We start from the raw sequence: 18421 nt of genomic DNA, 5'->3' as shown, positions 1-18421 counted from the left end.
ATCTAGCAAGAGTCAAGTGGAGGGGTCAAGGTATGGAATATAATTCACATGATCCCGTTAACGACTTCTTGCACTGACCAAAAGGCTCCAAAAATGGAACATACTTTCGCTTTCCTTCCTCTAAGATCTTTCTAAATCCAGAATTGCTTTTACTGGTTTTGAGGAAGGCAGAGCCAGAAAAGCAGTCACCCATGTAAGGCCAAAACAAAAAATATTCGGTCTCTGGTCAGACCAAAGATCCGGAATTGACGCGGCCACGCGGCTTCTTTTTTTTTTTCTTCAAGCTTGGATTGTACAGACAAGGTGGGTACTATTTTGCTTTTTTGGTGTCCTCATGTACATTGGTGTCCTCCATAATTTGCCTTGGTGCTTTCAATCATTTGCCTTGGTGCTATTTCCCATTCCTTGGTGCTCTTTGGTAAAAAAAAAAATGAGGAGGTGCGGAAATAGAGGGCGCTGTTTGAGCTACCGTGGAACATTTTGGAAAAAAAAGAAGATTGTCGCGCATGATTAAAATCGACGCGCGCGCTGACCGGAGACCGACATATTTTTTTTTTGGCCTAACTAACTGCAAATTTTTTCCTCAGACAGCCGGACACATTGAGTGCATTGGAGGATGCAAAGATTGCCAATAGAGTGATTTGGAGGGTGCTTATTTGTGTATCACAGGAACACCCCTATACAAATTTAATGGATATCAATTAATGCATTTTGGAAGGAGTCCAGAAAGGCTCAAATACCAAACTATTTGTGACCTTCAGATGTCAGATCGATTATCTGGAAACTTTTTTTTGGGGGGGGGGGGGGTTGACAACCACAAAGACTTACCCAATAACGTCCAGTAAGCATCGACCATCATCCATGGCCTACTGCTGGACCTGGTGGGGAAAAGGACAACTCAAGTTACGCACGGCAAAAACCCTGCAAAAGTGTTAAATTTGAGTCTATCACAAGTCCCTTCACAAGTCCTTTCACAAGTCCAGTCACAAGTAACTGGACGAACAATGACAAAGGAAGGCTTTTGTAGCAGTTCATTTGAATAGCTAGTGACATAATTGACTTCAGACTGAAATACTTGCGATGGACTTGCAGGGACTGGAACACAACACTGTTCCAAAATAAGAACTACAATTTTTATCGATTTTTTCTTTTAAAAAAGTGTTGTTTATGGTAACTTCTTATGGTACATGTATTTCCTTAGTCCAAATTAACTGCAACTTTTTTTCTTTGATCAAGCTTTTATGAATACATGGCCTAAAGAAAAAAAGTTTTCTTAAACGCCTGGTTTTACTCTGGGTAAAAAAATTACAATTTATAAGGCACACATTATCTGGTGATATTATAAATTAGGAAGCAAAGTACATTAACCCTCCTGCTATCTGAACAGTCACAGACAGTCAAAAACTCAATCCTCTTCCCCTGCAATGCCTTTCACACAGGCTAGTCACCAACAGTCAGATCATATTTCAAACAAGCACTGTGACTAGTAGTCAAATTCAGTCAACAGACAAAATTAGACAGGTGGTAGGCACAGCTGGCTTATCAATCGTCTACAGTCAAAGCATAGCTGTATCAACTTACACAAACAGTCCCAGCCAGTCAATCCTGCTTTATGTAGGCTGGGAGCTCTTAACTGTTGAGAACAGTCACTTGATTGATTTTGACTGACAGGACAACGTGGCAGAGAATGTACGTTTTGCAATAGGAGGGTTTCATAATAAAACTGCAATTTCAAGGGTTTTTTTTGCAAATAGATAAGGCCAAAAAAAAAGTCTCCGGTTTCTGGTATGCGCGCGCGTCGTTGTAGCCATGCGCGTCGGCAAAATGAAAAAGTTTTTTTGTTCAATAAAAGATGATGTCTCAAAACCGCCAAACTGACTGGTTTGACTGGAATCCTGCTGCTGCACAATTTTAACGTGTTTTTAGATGGGGTTATGATCGAGAATAAGCTTTATGTGGCCTCTCCGGACTCCCATATACATGTATTTGCACTAGGTTTAGTCGGGCACCACTTGCAGTCATCAGCTGACATTTGAAGCAAAAAAAACAGGTAAAAAAAAAAAGGCCGCATCGCCGCACCACTTTTTGGGCAAGCTCCATACCAGAAACCGGCGACTTTTTTTTTTTGGCCTAAGATAAAGAATTAACGGAAATGCCGACTTTCAAAACAGGATTTAATAAAAAAAAGTGGAGACTATGAGTGTATTCCAAACCTACCTTGTTGCAAATGGTATACATGTATGGCGGCTACGTAGGTAAAAGCATCATGGTGACATCAGTTTCAATTCACTTCTCAATCACGAAAAATATATACGTAGTTGCTGGCTGACCAGTGAACCATAAATATATCTGGAAATAAGAAAAAATAAGGTTCGTCGAAGGAGGGAATTAAAGGGAATATTTGCGTTTGCTGCAATTTTCAGAAATAAATGGATTTGGAGGATTAGAATGTTATAGCAAATATTGTTAAGCTGACTTGTTTCACATTTTGGGCTTGTGGATGCAGGAAAAACCAAGAAAACCAATCATGTTCTTGTAGTCTGATTCCCTGACCCCACTTAAGATGAAACAGAGCAATTGTAGACTTTGGGGAATTGTAAGGTCAGAGAATCAGTCTAGCAGGCTTGTACCCCTTCGCAGGTGTGTAATCAATTGCAAAGAAAACGCAGAATAACTTAATATGAAAAGTAGGAGCAGTTTTTGAAAATACGCTAGTTTTCTCCAACGCTGGTCGGCCGACCAGCGTTGGAAAAATACAAGTTTTCTTGAAAATGTCAACACACTGCAGGAGCCACGATTTTAAAGGATGCTTTAGACTGTCATTCTCTGACAATCCAGTAAGGTATTTCGTGATCATTTGATCATTTCGTTTTTGGATGTTTGCAAATGTTGTATCTTCCCTTTAATTAAGAGACAAATTGTGGGACACCTTTGGGGTAATAATGAAAAAAATAAAATGGTGGGAATCGATTGCGTTTCTGTGAATTTCAAATAATTTTTTTTTCTAAATTGGATTGGCCCGACATGCTTTTGTGTGCCTGATGGCTAGAACACCCCACTGACGCATGTTAAAATTATATACTGCCCCCAAGGCCAAAAAAAAAAAAATCGGTCTCTGGTCAGGGCGCGCGTCAATTTTAATCATGCGCGTCAATTTTTTTTTTCTCCAAAATGTTCCGCGGTAGCTCCAACAGCGCCCTCTATTGCCGCACCTCCTCAGTTTTTTTTTTACCAAAGAGCACCAAGGAATGGGAAATTGCACCAAGGCAAATGATCGAGAGCACCAAGGCAAATTTTGGAGGACACCAATGTACATGAGGACACCAAATAGCAAAATAGTACCCCACCTTGTCTGTACAATCCAAGCTTGAAGAACAAAAAAAAAAAGCAAAAAAAAAAAAAAAAGCCGCCGCATCCCAGCGTCAATTCCGGAACTTTGGTCTGACCAGAGACCGAATATTTTTTTTGTTGGCCTAACAATCAAAACTGCACCCCACCAATGCACATTAATTCAAGTGTGCACGATGCTTGTACTGGGATACACGATGCATATCATGGCTATGCTACACAAAGGGGCATGATAAAACAGGATGTACATGTATGTGTTGTGTACATGTACATATCAGGAATATTTTCAATGCCACAGGGGCATGCAGTGAAAAGGAAATTAAATGCTTTGCAGTATGTGACCTTTTAAACTTTTGGTACACAAATGTAATTCTTATAGGCATGGGGACTATATAGAGGTACATATTGTACTTCAGGTATGACCTTCAACACTATTATGTATTGTGGTGTTGTCTATAGTCACTGCTATCTCTAAAAAAACAAGCACTGTTTTTTTTTTGGGGGGGGGGGCCATTTTAGTGTTCATCTTTTTTGTGTGCCATAATTTACAATGGCAACCGTGCCATTTGCTGCATGGTATGGTATATGGAATAAATTTTCTTGCTTTTTAAGCAGGAAACTTGGGGTGTAGTATAGCTTCTGTTGCTGGTATACATACCACTGGGACATACATCAGGCATGCAACTGGAAATTTAGGGGAAAAAACGAGGAAATTCACAACGATACAAGACTGTGTTTTTCAATCTGTAATGGCATTCATGAGAAGTAAAAGACGAAATCAGCGGATCCGAGGAAAAGTTGCATGCCTGATACACGTGTAAAGGGTTGAAATACATGTTTTATAAAACACGCATTTTCACAAGATTTCCCGTCATCTTTTTCCCATCAGTTTGGGTTGCAAACTGGTCTAGATTTGTCATAATTCGGTTAAGAAATACACATTTTTCTGTAGCAATTTTAGAATTATAATCAGGGCATAGGATATGACAGGTTAAACAAAGTTTATGCATCTGTGATGCAGTCTTATAAACCCCTGGCCATCAAAACCCTTCAAAATCCACCAGGAACCCAACCTCCAGGCCTAACCCTAACCTTCCCAAATCCTAGCTCCAAAATCCTCTTTGCAAATTGGAGGATTTTGCAGGATTGAGGCTATATGGCCAAAAAAATGTGTGGCTGATTTCGGAGGATGCTCTGTGTCAAGGTCTTGGGCCGGACCTTGTGTTGTTTATGATCAGCCGTGCATAAATTTAGACCAAGATTATACTTGAAATCCTCCGCACTGCTCCAGCATGTCACTGGCTCTGCCTCAACATATTGACAGTGATTGCTGGAGGATTTTGCAGGATTGAGGCAGTGGTCACCCCTCGGACCGCTTAAAAAAAAATAACGCAGGATTTTGCAAGATTGACGCGCGCTGCATCCAATTTTTACATGGAGGCAGTTGGCGGCTTTTGCAGGATTGAGGTTGCATCCCAGCAAAAAAAGTGCCTCTAGAGAGAGTTACATGTAGGGTTAGGTTTTCCAAACCTCCATGGTTTACATGTACAAATTGTAGTACATACATGGGCATCAATGACCTTTGCCTTTGTGCAGAGTCGATCAACTGTTGGATTCTCGCAGAATATGATATATTTTTGAGAAATCAGTAAAGTTGTGGCAAACCATTTTGTGGAATACATGTAGGGTTAAAACAGGATTGGTCCTGCATGCCTTTCAATACATGTGTGTGCACATGCATTGACTACATGTATGCATATAGTTTTGTATAAGATTCTTCAGATGCACATGTACATGTCTGCTGTTCTGGCTTTTTGAGAGGAGACTATTGAGGGCAATTTTGATGGGCTACTCACCCTAACCCACCTCACTCCTCCAAAATCCTCCTGGCGGTTTTGGAGGATTCTAGAGGATTGAGGATGAATGGTGATTGAATCAAATGAGGATTCTGGAGGATTGAAGATGAATGGTGATTGAAGCACATGAGGATTTTGGAGGATTGAGGATGAATGGTGAATGAAGCACGAGAGGATTTTGGAGGATTGAGGATGAATGCATTTTGAGGCAGGACTGTCTGATGATTTTGAAGGATTTGGTGTTGGTTATCCTTCATTTAAACACGAGTGCAAAGTTGTGGGATGAGGAGGATTTTGGAGGATTGAGGATGAATGCATTTTGAGGCAGGACTGTCTGACAATTTTGAAAAATTTAGGCGGAGTTGAACAATTTTGGAGGATTTTGGAGGATTGAGGATGGTTGTAAGCAACAAGGGCCTAGGGGGTTAGGGTTAATCAGGCACACAACTGGGAATTTAGAGAAAAAAACCAGGAAACTCCAAATCACACAAGACTTTGTACAGTATTTTTCAATGGCATTCATGAGAAGTCAAAAATGAGGAAATCAGCGGATCCAAGGAAAAGTTGCATGCCTGTCAAATGTTGACGGCTACATGTATACAATTGTAATGGTAATGTCTTTGTTTATGGTTTCGAAACAATATGTCCTCAACAGAAAATTTGAGGCAACATATCTAATCATCACCCAGGTCGGGCAACTGAAGATGTCGTACTATCTGCTATCCAAAATAGCAGCCACGCCCTAAGATACAGTGTGCCATAATGTTTGAAATAACTTGAATGATCCTGTCTCATTTAGTCAGCGGCCAAAAGGCTCCAGTGCAGGATTTGGGCCGCAGTAAATGGGACAAGCTAAAGTTAGACTTCTGAGTGGGCTCCAGGAACCGCGCCACACAGATCTATGAGTATGAGATGAGCCAGAATTAAACTGAGAATGCCCTCATTGAAGACATAGGGCCTACATGTACATGTAGATTCTTATTTCCACCCTTCCTTCACCTTACTTGATCGCATGAAAAAAAAATGGGGGGGGGGCGTCTTCATTAAGGAGGGTCGAAGGTAGAAAACTGACGAAGGCAGAAAACTTTCATGATCGTGAGTTCAGCTGGCTAATCTATGTATGGCTATGTACTCAATGATAGAATAATTTTATTCAAAGTATTTTGTGTGTGTGTTTGTTTGTTTTCCTGTGTTTCATGAGATTTTCAACATGATGACTGATCATTGATGATACGCCTAGGTTAGCTGTTTGATTTCATACTGGATTCTGGAAGGCAACCTGTCCAATATTGCAATGCATTGCCATTGGCCATTGTCCCCCACAAATTTCAGGCTTTGCCTAGCAAGCTAGGCATGCTATGACAAAAGCTACACTACATCATGATCAAACAGTACATTTGTACACACTGTACATTTGTACACACTGTGCAACTGCAAATATGCTAACACAACCACTCACAATGTACGTACACCATTTGCACAAGTTCGCCCACAACAGCACAACTCGCACAAAATTACACATAGCCTGCATGCAATGTGCACACGAACAGCGCGGATCGGGCTTTCCACTCAACCATTACCATACCCTCCCACATTTTCATGTTTCAACACTCAATTTTCCCGGACCACGAAACGCTGGCCGGGGCCCCGCACATGCAAAGATCACCGGCCAATTACTGAGACAGAAGGAGTGACTTAGTTTGGGTTCTGAAGGGGAGGAAATACTCAGTCTAGTTATGACCAAGGCTGACAAATTATCCCGCAAAGACGCGCAGGCTTGCCACCGAGAGCCCGGGAATGCACGCTAATGCATTGAGCTCTGTATTTATTATCAGCGAGCTGCTATCACAAAAAGCGTCAGCGCACGGCACTCTTTGAAACCCATTCTTCCCTCTCCGCGCAGTCAAAATTGCATTGAAAATCGCATTTCTGCAAACGAGAAGGATTAGTTTGAGGTTTTAGAACTGTTGCGAGCTCTGTTTGTCCCTGCTTTTCCCTGTAAATTTTATCAGAAAATAATATTCACAATCGCACTCACCGCCGAGGTAGTCAGCATCCAGCGTATAATAGCGAGATTTCAATAACAAAAACCGCTATTGGTCGGCGATGACGGCATACCAATATTAGCATACCAGATTAGCCAATGGGAAAATTTGGTTTAGCGAAGGCGTTTGGGTTATTTCCAATCGGATTCGGGGTTTCACAGTCTGACTGAAGGGTCTACGTGCGGTTTTATTATCGCGCACGTCACACAAAGCATCCGGGGCGTTGTTTACTTATTTATACACAATGTCTTTATTTATTTTGGTCAATATATTTGGGACTGAAGTCCTAAAAAATATAATATTGCCTTTGAAAAATGGGACTTCTTCTTTGACTTGATGGAAATGGGTACGTTTTCAATTTCTGAAAGTAACATTTGAAATGAAATAAACAAAAAGTAGGCCACTGAGCTCGAAAGGTCACGTAGGGAAAACTGTTAGACGTAACCATTTTTAAAATAGGGTTGTCTGATGGAAATATATCTCTCTTTTCTACAGAAAATAATGAAAGGAATACATTCAAAGTATGATTTTGAAATCAATATAATGTGAAATAACGTTCTTTGTTGGGGATAAAATTTAATCTGAAATTTGATTTGTTTGGTTAAAAAATTCAACACCCCTTCAAATAATGAGAATTTCCCCTGCTACCCAATGGAATGGTCACTCGCTTAGATTAAATCATTCCTGTCATTTGGCGCGGTTTTTTGAATGACAGGTGTGCTCGATAAACAAGATGGCAGACCCTGTGAAAACCACGGAATGCCTCCAAAAATTGGGGTTTTCTGAATTAGATGAGCGTAAGTTTGAAGTACAAATTGTGTCCCTTGTACTATATTATTCAACATGAAATGATAAAAACGATTGGGAAGAATGTTAAGCGGTTGTGTATCGTCCGGAGACGGCCTAAGTAAAGCTGCGCGGTCCAATTATTTCTACGCACGCACCTTCACTTTGTGTGTGACAGCGCGGCGCGCACCCATTGCAAGCATGAGTTACCTGCGCAGATTATGGAGGGTCGAGGGGACTCAAGAAAAGTATTTCCTACTGATCCTAGCGTCAAGTTGCAGCATTCTTTCCCAATGATTTAGCAAAACCAGTTGAACATGTTGAATTAGGCCTACCATGCCTACCGCGGAGTACCGTGTTAAAAGTTAAACGGTCAATTTTTCGTTTGGCAAATAAATCCTTGACCATAAATAATCTACAGATCTACGCTACGCAGGTAACGCTTGCATTTGTTGCAACATGCGTGCATTATCACATACACATTTATTGAAGGTGAATGCGTAGGAAAAAAAGCGTATATATAGCTTTAGGCCTAGGGGGTCTGACGAAATACGATGCTTGTCAGATTTCTAAACATTGCTCGTTCAACTTCAAGTTCAACACTATTCAACAACATGAATGATACTAGTGGCTAGTGCTGGTTTTTTTCATTCATAATATTGACATGATTGACACAATTCAAATTGCCATCAAATTTGTGGTGATGTAGTTTATCCTGGTAATAATATGGTAATAATTTATTCAGAATTTAGGGAACATCTCATCTTTTTCCACAGCCATGACAGCTCTCTGCATTGAAAATCTTGTTGTTTAACAACCACTGGAAATACCACTGGAAAGAATGTTGCAACCTGATGCCAATTTTTTCTTCATCTCAATGAAGGTCATTCATTGCAGAAATGATGATAAAGACTTGAATCTGGGACTGAGAAACATTTCCAGTTTTGTTAGGAAATACTTTTAAAAAAAATTCTTGACTCTCCAAGACTTTGTACACAACCGCTGAAGTAGCATCAGGTTGCAACATTCTTTCCCAACCACTTCCCATAACCCATAGCCAAGTCATGTTGACGCAGCCATAGAACACATACATTTAAAGCATGTCAAGATTTTCACAAAACAATCAATTTCTTTAACACACAGAATGGGTTGATACAGTCTGGGAACAAGACTTCACCGAGAAGGCGGAGCTGCCTCCTAGCCTGGCCCACGATGTCACTGATAATCGGTCCTACACTCGCCACCTGCAGCGAGCCATAGAATCCTGCGTACCATGGGCAAGGATCGACTTTGCCACCCTCCCCCAGGGTGAGTTATTTAATTTTTTTTTTCAAAAGTTTGGTTTTAAATGCACAATTTTGATATCCCCCCCCCCCAAAGTAAATGTATGTCTGAAAAATTCTTTAATAAAATGTTATGGCTGAAATTTAAAACATGTTTAAAAAATTGATGCAGCCTCAAAAAAGGAAAGGAGCGGGGACGATCAACTGGTCTTTTATTTTACTTGGCCTAACAAGAATCCAACACAAATCCTACAACGTAACCACGATAAAAATTTCTTCATCCTCCTAGTTCCCACTTCCTCCCCAGGGTTTTGGAGTGTCCTGTCAGAGAGTGGCTTGTCCCCCCGTGCACTGCTCGCTCTGCTCCATCACTTCATGTGTGGCGTCGATAAAGTCCTGTCTTCAGCAACACAACGAGAGATTGCCGTGCTCTCCGCCAACCTTTACTTTGTTCTGAACGAAATCCCAGGTGTGTAATGGTTTAAAAGCTTATATGAATTTTGTTCATTTCCAATATTGTAGTAGTACAGTCTGTCCCCAGCCAATGTGGCTCATCAGGCCGGCGTTTATCTCCGGTTTCAGTAGCATGAAACGACTGAGAATATTTCTACTCCCCCTGGATGGGATGCTAGTCCATCGCAGGTTACTCCCCAGCTAATACCGGTACCCATTCATACTCCTGGGTGGAGAGGGGCAAGTGGGGGTGAAGTGCCTTGCCCAAGGACACAATATATGACCAGCAGCTGGATTTGAACCCCTGACCCTCTGATCCTGAGTCACGAACCCTAACCACGAACCCTTCCAATATTGTAACACCTCTCAAAATCCAAAGAGGAATGTTCAAAACCCTAGGCCCCTACCTGTTGAAGTTTCAGCTCAGTGGATATTACACTTTTTCGAGGAGCATTGAAAGACCTTGCACAACCTTTGGATCACGGAACATGATTTCGTCAACGTCACTCTTTATTTCCAAATGTCGGTCAATTGACTGATCGTTGGAAATCACCTACAATTCTTGATTTTCTGTTACATGACACCAAGCCAGACGGAATAATTTCACGGGTGTGTTCAGTACCAGTACGATCAGCTTTTGATAATAATTTGATAGGTTACTTTTGGGATAAATGCAAAGGATCCATACATGCCTTTCAAGATGTTCCGTCTGCACTTTTTGTGTGTGTTTTTCTGTGGGTTTTTTTTTGGTTTGAGCTTCACCTTGAAATTTTTGTTTTCTACTTGTACAAAAGATAATCTAAGTGGTGTAAGTGAAATTATGGAATAATTACAAATGTTTAAAAATATTAGGGAGTGGCGCCTACAAGATTTTCCATCCGTTGGTGTTTCAAGAGGCGGTGGATCTCCTGAAGCAGTGGCCAGACCCAGGTGAGAATGACAACCCAACTAAGAATGAGCTAACTAGGAATTACAATTTCGAACCATAAACTCGCACTCTGACACATTTGAACAATGTTACAATAATGATAAAGTGTTAAAGGGAATGTACAACATTTGCTTTTGCTGCAATTTTCAGAAATAAATGGATTTGGAGGATCAGTATGTTATTTTATAGCAATTATTGTTAAAATGACTTGTTTCACGATTTGGGCTTGTAGATGCTGGAAAAACCGAGAAAACTAATCATGTTCTTGTAGTCTGGCTCCCTGACCCCACTTAAGATGAAACAGAGCAATTTATAAACTTTGCGGAATTGTAAGGTCAGAGAATCAGTCTAGCAGGCTTGTACCCCTTCACAGGTGTGTAATCAATTGCAAAGAAAATGCAGAATAGCTAATTATGAAAAATTAGGATCACTTTTTGAAAAAAGCCAGTTTTCTCCAATGCTGGTCGGCCGACCAGCGTTGGAGAAATCCCATTTTTCTGGAAAATGACAGCACATCAGGAGCCACGATTTCACAGAATGTTTAAGACTGTTATTCTCTGACAATCCAGTAAGGTATTACGTGATAATTCGATCATTTCGTTTTGTGATGTTTGCAAATGTTGTATCTTCCCTTTAAGCTTTATAGCACCGTATACGGAAGTCGCAAAGTGCTTACTGTTATTACCCAATGTATATCAGGCTATAGGACCAGTTTTTTGCAGCAGCAGCAGCAGCTCATGCTTAGCGCAATCTGGAGCGTGTTTGATTACTTCCCCTACGCTTACTCATGCAAGCACGACTGCGTTTGATTTAATTAACTTTCATGCTTACTCGTGCTTACTCGACCCAAGTAACCGACCCCCTGAGCCAGTTACTTGGGTAAGTATCCCACAATAAAGATAAAGGTCCCATAGCCATTACTGGCCGTAGGGGCAGTGGGATGTTAGAGGTCCACTGTGTCTTGGGCGCGGCATATGAGTGGCGGGGCCCAGTCCTCTCCTCTCGCCGTCTTACCTTCCCTGAACGAATCAGGTACCCATTTTACTGTTGGGTCGTCAGAGAGAGTTTTTCAGTTTTTGGTCCGAATGGGATTCGAACCGCCAACCTTCCACTCCGTAGCTCCACGCTCTAACCGCTCGGCTACGAGGCCCCTCTAAAAACATGGTGGCTAAGTCTAACGCTGGGATGTTGGGGGCTCAAAGTGTCTCAGCTTCCATTCACATTAGTAGTACTAGACGACGGGAGGAAAGTTAAGATAATTTAAAACAGACCTGGCATTTCTTGTTCACTTCGGAGGAGCACGTACAGAGGCCACCATGGCTCGCTTTCGACGGCTCAAACCCATTTTGCAAAGGGGATTTAATTGCCACGTGACCTCTTGACCCGGTCCGGTTGCTATTATGGCTCGAGCTCAAGTAACCCGAGACCGTTCGTTAATTGCTACAGATTGCGCATGCGCATCTATTCCCAAGACCAGAGCACGGGTAGCCACGAGGGAAGTAATCAAACACGCTGCTTGTCTCCGCTCTCAAAGGTACCCTGATACTTCTGGGTGGAGGCAATTGTAGAAAAGTGTCTTGCCCAAGAACACAAGCACCATGTTCACCAGCGGGGTTCGAACCATATATCATTGCACATGAGTTTATACCATTGCACATGAGTCTGTTAAAACCCCATGGTCCAGCGGTTACGGTGTTTGACTCATGTACGAAGGTGCGTGGGTTCGAACCCGGCCAGGAACATGGTGTTTGTGCCCTTGGGCAAGACACTTAACTACAATTGCCTCTCTCCACCCAGGAGTATAAATGGGTACCTGTGAGGATGGAGAACCGATTGAGCGCTGATATCATTTGCCGCGTGGTCCCATGGCCAGATGAACGGGGTAATAATTGTAAAGCGCTTTGAGATTGTTGATACGATGGAAAGCGCTACTTTAGACCACAAAGCTCCGAATGTTGGACACGTTTGTGATGAGTATTTTTTCTCAGGAATTGTGTTTTGATAAAAATTGTACATGTATTGACCTTTTTACAGCAAGCGCCAAACGAAAGAGGCACTCTTCCGGCCCGACCTCTAGCCAGGCCTCCCAAGTAGGCCGACGCCCTGCCAAGACCCGACGCGTGGATGACAGAAATGAGGAGGATGGTGCGGACAAGACAACGCCGTTTGACAGCGACGACGAGGAAGATGACGAGATGACCATCCTGACGCCTCAAGAAATCGGCCGGATTAAAGCGGCAGTGCTGGGAGCGTTGCGGGTAAGAAATTCCCCTATGGACTGCGTGCAGAAGTACCCCCTCAATTGTTACAAAAGAGAGAGTTTGGGATTAATAGTGGGTTTTCATAAAGCGCACGTATCCACCAGGACTGGTGCTCAAGTTGCTACATCATTATTACCCCTGCTCATTGGGCCCATCAAACATTCCAATTCCATCTCGGCTCCTTGGGAGTATACAGCTCGATGCTGCCTGTTAGACGCAAGAAAGCTAATAATTCTATCACACTAACCATCTCTGCCCTCACAGGTACCCATTTACTCCTTGGTGGAGAGAAGCAATGAGCGACAAAGTGTCTTGCCCCAGGCCACACGCACCATGACCCCAGGCTGTACTCGAACCCACAACCTGCAGCTTTTACCCGCAGACCACGAATCCAATGCCCTCAACCACGAGGCAACAGCACTCATTAGCATTAATTTCAGAATAGCACTCGGAGGGACAAATGAACGCATTGCTGGCGACGCCGGACGCTCACGGGCAGACGCTATGGGCTTCTGCACATTCAGAATAAAATAGTCTTGGGTACTTCTTGCCAAAAAATCTTGAAAAAACAAAACAAAATTGGAATAAAACAACATCCTTTTGTGAAAAACTCAGCAGTCTCTAAATTTACATGAATGATCTGTTGGTGAAACTTTTCAGCCTTATTATTATATTTATTGTTATTATTTTTTTTTTTCAATTTAAACAAACCTAAAGCAACTATACAATCTAACTATTCATCGAAAGTCACTGGATAGGGCGCAATTCAAACCCTAACAGAACTCAACCCATCAAACCCCAACGGCACGTTTTGTTGGAATCTGTCTGGATGGGTACATTACCCCTAATAAACTGACAGTCTTTTACATTGGGTTGGCACACCTCCAGAATCAAAGTCAGAAATATGTGTGCGCAGTTTCCCATATGGTGTTGGGATTTGCCAGGATGGGTATGGTTCCTAGTAAATCATGCTAGTGAGTTAAGATTTTAATTGAATATTTTTTTATATGCTAGCAGGTGTATTGGCCCGCATCAGCTGTGACAGTTGTAAACATTTTCTAATTTTTCAGTATGCATTAAATTCATAAATTTATGTTCTTTGGCATTAAAATATCTTGTAGTATGAGTTTTCTCTCATTTTTAGTCGGGATTTATTCACATTCCCATTGTATCTGTTTATTCTCCCCGTCTCAGAATTTTGTTCAACTGTTACGGAACTCGACCCTGAAGGACGCCGAGCAGTCGACCCAGCATGCAATGCAGGTTCTGTCAGATCTGACCCGCGTCACAGGAGACCAGAACGAAACTCAAGAATTTGATTCCACGGTGTAAGTTCGAGCTGTGGTTGCCCCCCAAAGACCATTTCCACCTTTTGGAGAGAAAATTTGCATTAAATCTTTTTGTGATTTCCACTTCTAACAGGTTGGATTTGTCAGGATTTTTCCCTGATCTCAGGATTTTTTTGTCAGAATTTTTCCTTATTTCTTAATTTTTTTTCAGGATTTTCCCTGATCTCAGGATTTTTTGGTCAGAATTTTTATCCTTATTTCAGGATTTTTTTCAGGATTTTTTTGGAGTCAGGGTTTTCCCTGGTTTCAGTTTTTTCCCTGATTTCAGGATTTTTCCTAATTTCAGGATTTTTTTCTTAATTCCGGATTTTTCCTGATTTCAGGATTTTCTCTGATTTCAGGATTTTTTCCCTGCTTTCGGGATTTTTCCTTATTTTAGGTTTTTCCTAATTTCAGGATTTTTCCTAATTTCAGGATATTTCCTGATTTCAGGATATTTCCTGATTTCAGTATTTTTCCTAATTTCAGGGTATTTCGTAATTTGAGGATATTTCGTGATTTCAGGATTTTTAATTTCAGGATATTTCCTGATTTCAGGATTGTTTCTTATTTCAGGATTTTTCCTAATTTCAGGATATTTTCTAATTTCAGGATATTTCCTAATTTCAGGATATTTCCTAATTTCAGTATATTTCCTAATTTCAGTATATTTCCTAATTTCAGGATATTTTGTAATTTCAGGATATTTCCTGATTTCAGGATTTTTCCTAATTTCAGGATTTTTCCTTATTTCAGGATATTTTCTAATTTCAGGATTTTCTCATGTCAGGATTTTTTCTGATTTCAACATTTTGAAAGAATCCCTTTGAAAAATCTGGAATTCCTGAGCTTTTACCTTGAAGGTGTTTTCACCAGAGGTATAAACTCTGATACTTATCAAAAACATTGTGCGTACTTTTTCTCTGTGTCCTCAAAATTTGTACCATATCCACTGAGCTTAAACTTAGTTGTTATGCACCCTGCTCAAGATTCTGTCGCTTCAAATGAAGAAAAATGTGGAAAAGGCAAATGCTCCTCCGTACCTGTAAAGTAATGTAGACCCATCTGGTTTAAATGTTGTTAATGCCAAACTGGTGATTTTCTCCCTCAAATCTTAGATCTCCAAACTCGTCCACATCAGTGTCTCACGTCGCGTATCTCGGACTGGCCGCTCTGTCCTCAACGTCCCACGGCAGCGTCACCGACATGTTCACCCTGGTGAGACCATTTGGGAAACAATGCCCAATTGAAAACAATCCTTAAACTTTAAGTACCATCTAAACGTCTTTCGATATTGATTTTCTCAGCTGAAGAATTGACCTATCGCCGTTTGTGAGTTCGCCACGCCCCTTCGACAAACTCTGTGTAATGTTTATACGTTAAGTTTTGTTTGTCTCAGATTTTGCGCATTCTGCGTCCCGCATTCTGCGTCCCGCGTTCAGTTGTATATCATGTAACTGGACAATATTTCACAAACTGCGTTGATGCAATTAGGTTGATATAAAAACAAGTAGTACTAAAATGGATATCTTTTCTTGCTCTCAAAAGGTAGAAATTGATGGGTTTTGAAAATTCTTGTTTTTTTTTCCAAGGTGTTGAAACACCTGATGCCGAACTTCTTGATGCTGATTGGTGAGAACGAAGCCGTTGCCGCGGCAACCATCCCCAAGACAATACAGATCATCAAGGATAACGCTACCGCCTTCATTCAGTAAGCACAAAATGCTGATAAGCGCTTGGTTTTAGTCCTAAAATTAATTTCTTATTATATGTCCTTATTAAACGCAACTTGCCTCCATGTCCTGCTCATCATGCCCCGCCCTCATCTCCTTACAACCACCCCCTCCCCCCCCTTATCCCCAAGTTCCAACAAAATTATATTATGATAAAATCGTTTCTAGGAAAAAATGTTGCAATCTGACGCCACTTTTTTCTTCATATATCATCTCAATGAAGGTCAGTCATTGCAAAAATGATGATAAGACATGAATCTGGGACTGAGAAACATTTCCAATTTTGTTGGGAAATACTTAGAAAATTTTCTTGACTCTCCATAGAGTTTGTACACAACCGCTAGAGTGGCGTCAGGTTGCAACATATTTTCCCTTTTCTACTCTGTAGGCATTATGAAGGAGAATTTGTGTTACAAATACAATCGTTTAGTGCCTGCAAAGGACAGTTTTAGTGTCATTCATTTGTTTGTTTGTTTGTTTATTCATTGCTCAGCCGCATGACCTTTGACCTGGAGGACAAAGCGGTTCCCTGCCTGCGTCTGCTGCTCCAGCACCTGTGCGTCAAGGTTCCGGACAAGGCGGAGTACCGGGCAAAGACTGCGCAAACCGTAGCCCTGGTCTTGACGTACATGACCGTCGAGCACCGCGCGAGGTTCATCGAGTGGCTGTACAAATACTCTAGGAATGTGAAGGTGAGTGAAATATTTGAGATTCATCTTGCATAAAAAGTTTTGCAGATGTAGACCTACAACCTTCTATTTAGTTTCACCAACAACGACGTCTGGAAATCCCCCCCCCCCCCACCTGAACATTTGAGAAAAGGTCTGAAAGATGCATTTCTTTCTATAACTGATAGTCCTCTCAGATTCAAGAAGTCTGATTTCTGACAAAAGTCTAAAATATCTCATGCCTGTACAAATGCATATTGTCTACAGCTACAGTTATTCTGCAGTGGTGTTAAAACTTGAGGTCAAATTTGCACTAAAATGCCTAATCAATTGTGAAATTCCACACAAAACCTGTTTTGAAAAAAAATGACCCGGCCAAATTATTTTTGAGCTGGCACACGCACTTTGAATGCACTTACAGTGCAAAATTTGCTCGGACAGTCATAACAAATGGTCGCAATATGTCTGATTTCTCACCTTAAAAAGCCTCTGTACTGATGACGTCCCACTTTGTGTACGCGTGTGCTTTCTTATGGGAGTCTGGTGGGGACGACGGTTTATGAGCCCCATAGAAAAGCGCACACGTAAACAAAGTGTGATGTCATCAGTACAGACGCTTATTACACAAAACAACATACATGGCCCCTTTTTGGTAACATTTTTGACACCTACTTGCCCCATCACCTAGATTGGTCACCGCGTCTTTGCTCTGGAGGTAGTCGCTGTGATATTAGAGCAGCTACCAAACACCAAGGCCAACGAGACACCTGCAGGCGTAGCGACACCTGCAGGCCCAACTACACCTGCGCATGAAGGTGCTCCTACAGACCCACCGGTTGCACCTGCAGGCGACGTCAGCCAGCAGTACCTATCCCCAACATTCCTGACCCAGTTGCTGCTGTCGCGCTGCTCGGACCGAGCGCCAACGTGAGTTTTCTTAATTTTAACCAGGGGTGTGAAATCTCAGCTTTAAAGCTGATTTCAGCTTTTGTGTGTGTTGGATTTCAGCTTTTTCCCTCACTTGCTGTGTACAAAAGTATAGGAAATTTCTAAAGTTCAGCTTTTTTACATCTTTTTTCAGCTATTTTTATCAGTGGTCATCTCACACCCCCGTTTAACCCTTACTCCTCTTCTTTGATTTTGCATGCTTCCCTAAATCAATCTCGAGGTCAATAATTAGTCAATTGCAAGTCAGATCACTAGGGCCTTATTCACGAGTCGGCCATATTGAATTGAAAGTGAGGTAAAATCTTCATTTTTGGAACTTGCGAAGAGAACTGAAAGCAAGTAAATTACTAATTACTTCAACTCTGCTTCAATGAATAATTTAAAATTTGGAATTGAACATTCCCTAAGGCCAAAAAAAAAAGTCTCTGGTTTCTGGTATGCGCGCGCGTCGCCGTAGCCATGCGCGTCGGCAAAATGAAAAAGTTTTTTTTTTCAATGAAAGATGATGTCTCAAAACCGCCAAACTCACTGGTTTGACTGGAATCCTGCTGCTGCACAATTTTAACGTGTTTTTAAATTGGGTTATGGTCGAGAATAAGCTTTATGTGATCTCTCTGGACTCCCATATATTTGCACTAAGTTTAGTCGGGCACCATTTGCAGTCATCAGCCGACATTTGAAGCAAAAAAATCAGGTAAAAAAAAAAAAAAAGGTGCGTCGCCGCACCACTTTTTGGGCAAGCTCCATACCAGAAACCGGAGATTTTTTTTTTTTGGCATAATGT

At 41.5% G+C, this 18421-nt stretch overlaps 2 protein-coding genes across 2 annotated transcripts in view; one reads left to right on the top strand and one right to left on the bottom strand.

Moving 5' to 3' along the window:
- Positions 1–7351, bottom strand: part of LOC119725340 (treacle protein-like) — a 29626-nt gene extending 22275 nt beyond the window's left edge. Inside the window, 3 exon segments of the mRNA XM_038196736.1 lie at positions 829–878; positions 2218–2349; positions 7243–7351. Of these exon segments, the coding sequence (XP_038052664.1) occupies positions 829–863 (35 nt within the window). The 5' untranslated portion in view covers positions 864–878; positions 2218–2349; positions 7243–7351.
- Positions 7352–7932: 581 nt separating this feature from the next.
- Positions 7933–18421, top strand: part of LOC119725339 (condensin-2 complex subunit D3-like) — a 36634-nt gene continuing 26145 nt past the window's right edge. Inside the window, 10 exon segments of the mRNA XM_038196735.1 lie at positions 7933–8046; positions 9179–9343; positions 9626–9787; positions 10624–10701; positions 12734–12957; positions 14155–14288; positions 15407–15506; positions 15881–15999; positions 16515–16713; positions 17378–17616. Coding sequence (XP_038052663.1) covers positions 7983–8046; positions 9179–9343; positions 9626–9787; positions 10624–10701; positions 12734–12957; positions 14155–14288; positions 15407–15506; positions 15881–15999; positions 16515–16713; positions 17378–17616 — 1484 coding nt within the window. The 5' untranslated portion in view covers positions 7933–7982.

This window comes from Patiria miniata, unplaced genomic scaffold, assembly GCF_015706575.1.
Source record: "Patiria miniata isolate m_02_andy unplaced genomic scaffold, ASM1570657v1 HiC_scaffold_19, whole genome shotgun sequence".
In the NCBI taxonomy this organism is placed as follows: Eukaryota; Metazoa; Echinodermata; class Asteroidea; order Valvatida; family Asterinidae; genus Patiria; species Patiria miniata.
Note: the sequence above shows the minus strand (reverse complement) of the source record. Positions and strands in the feature narration are given on the sequence as shown.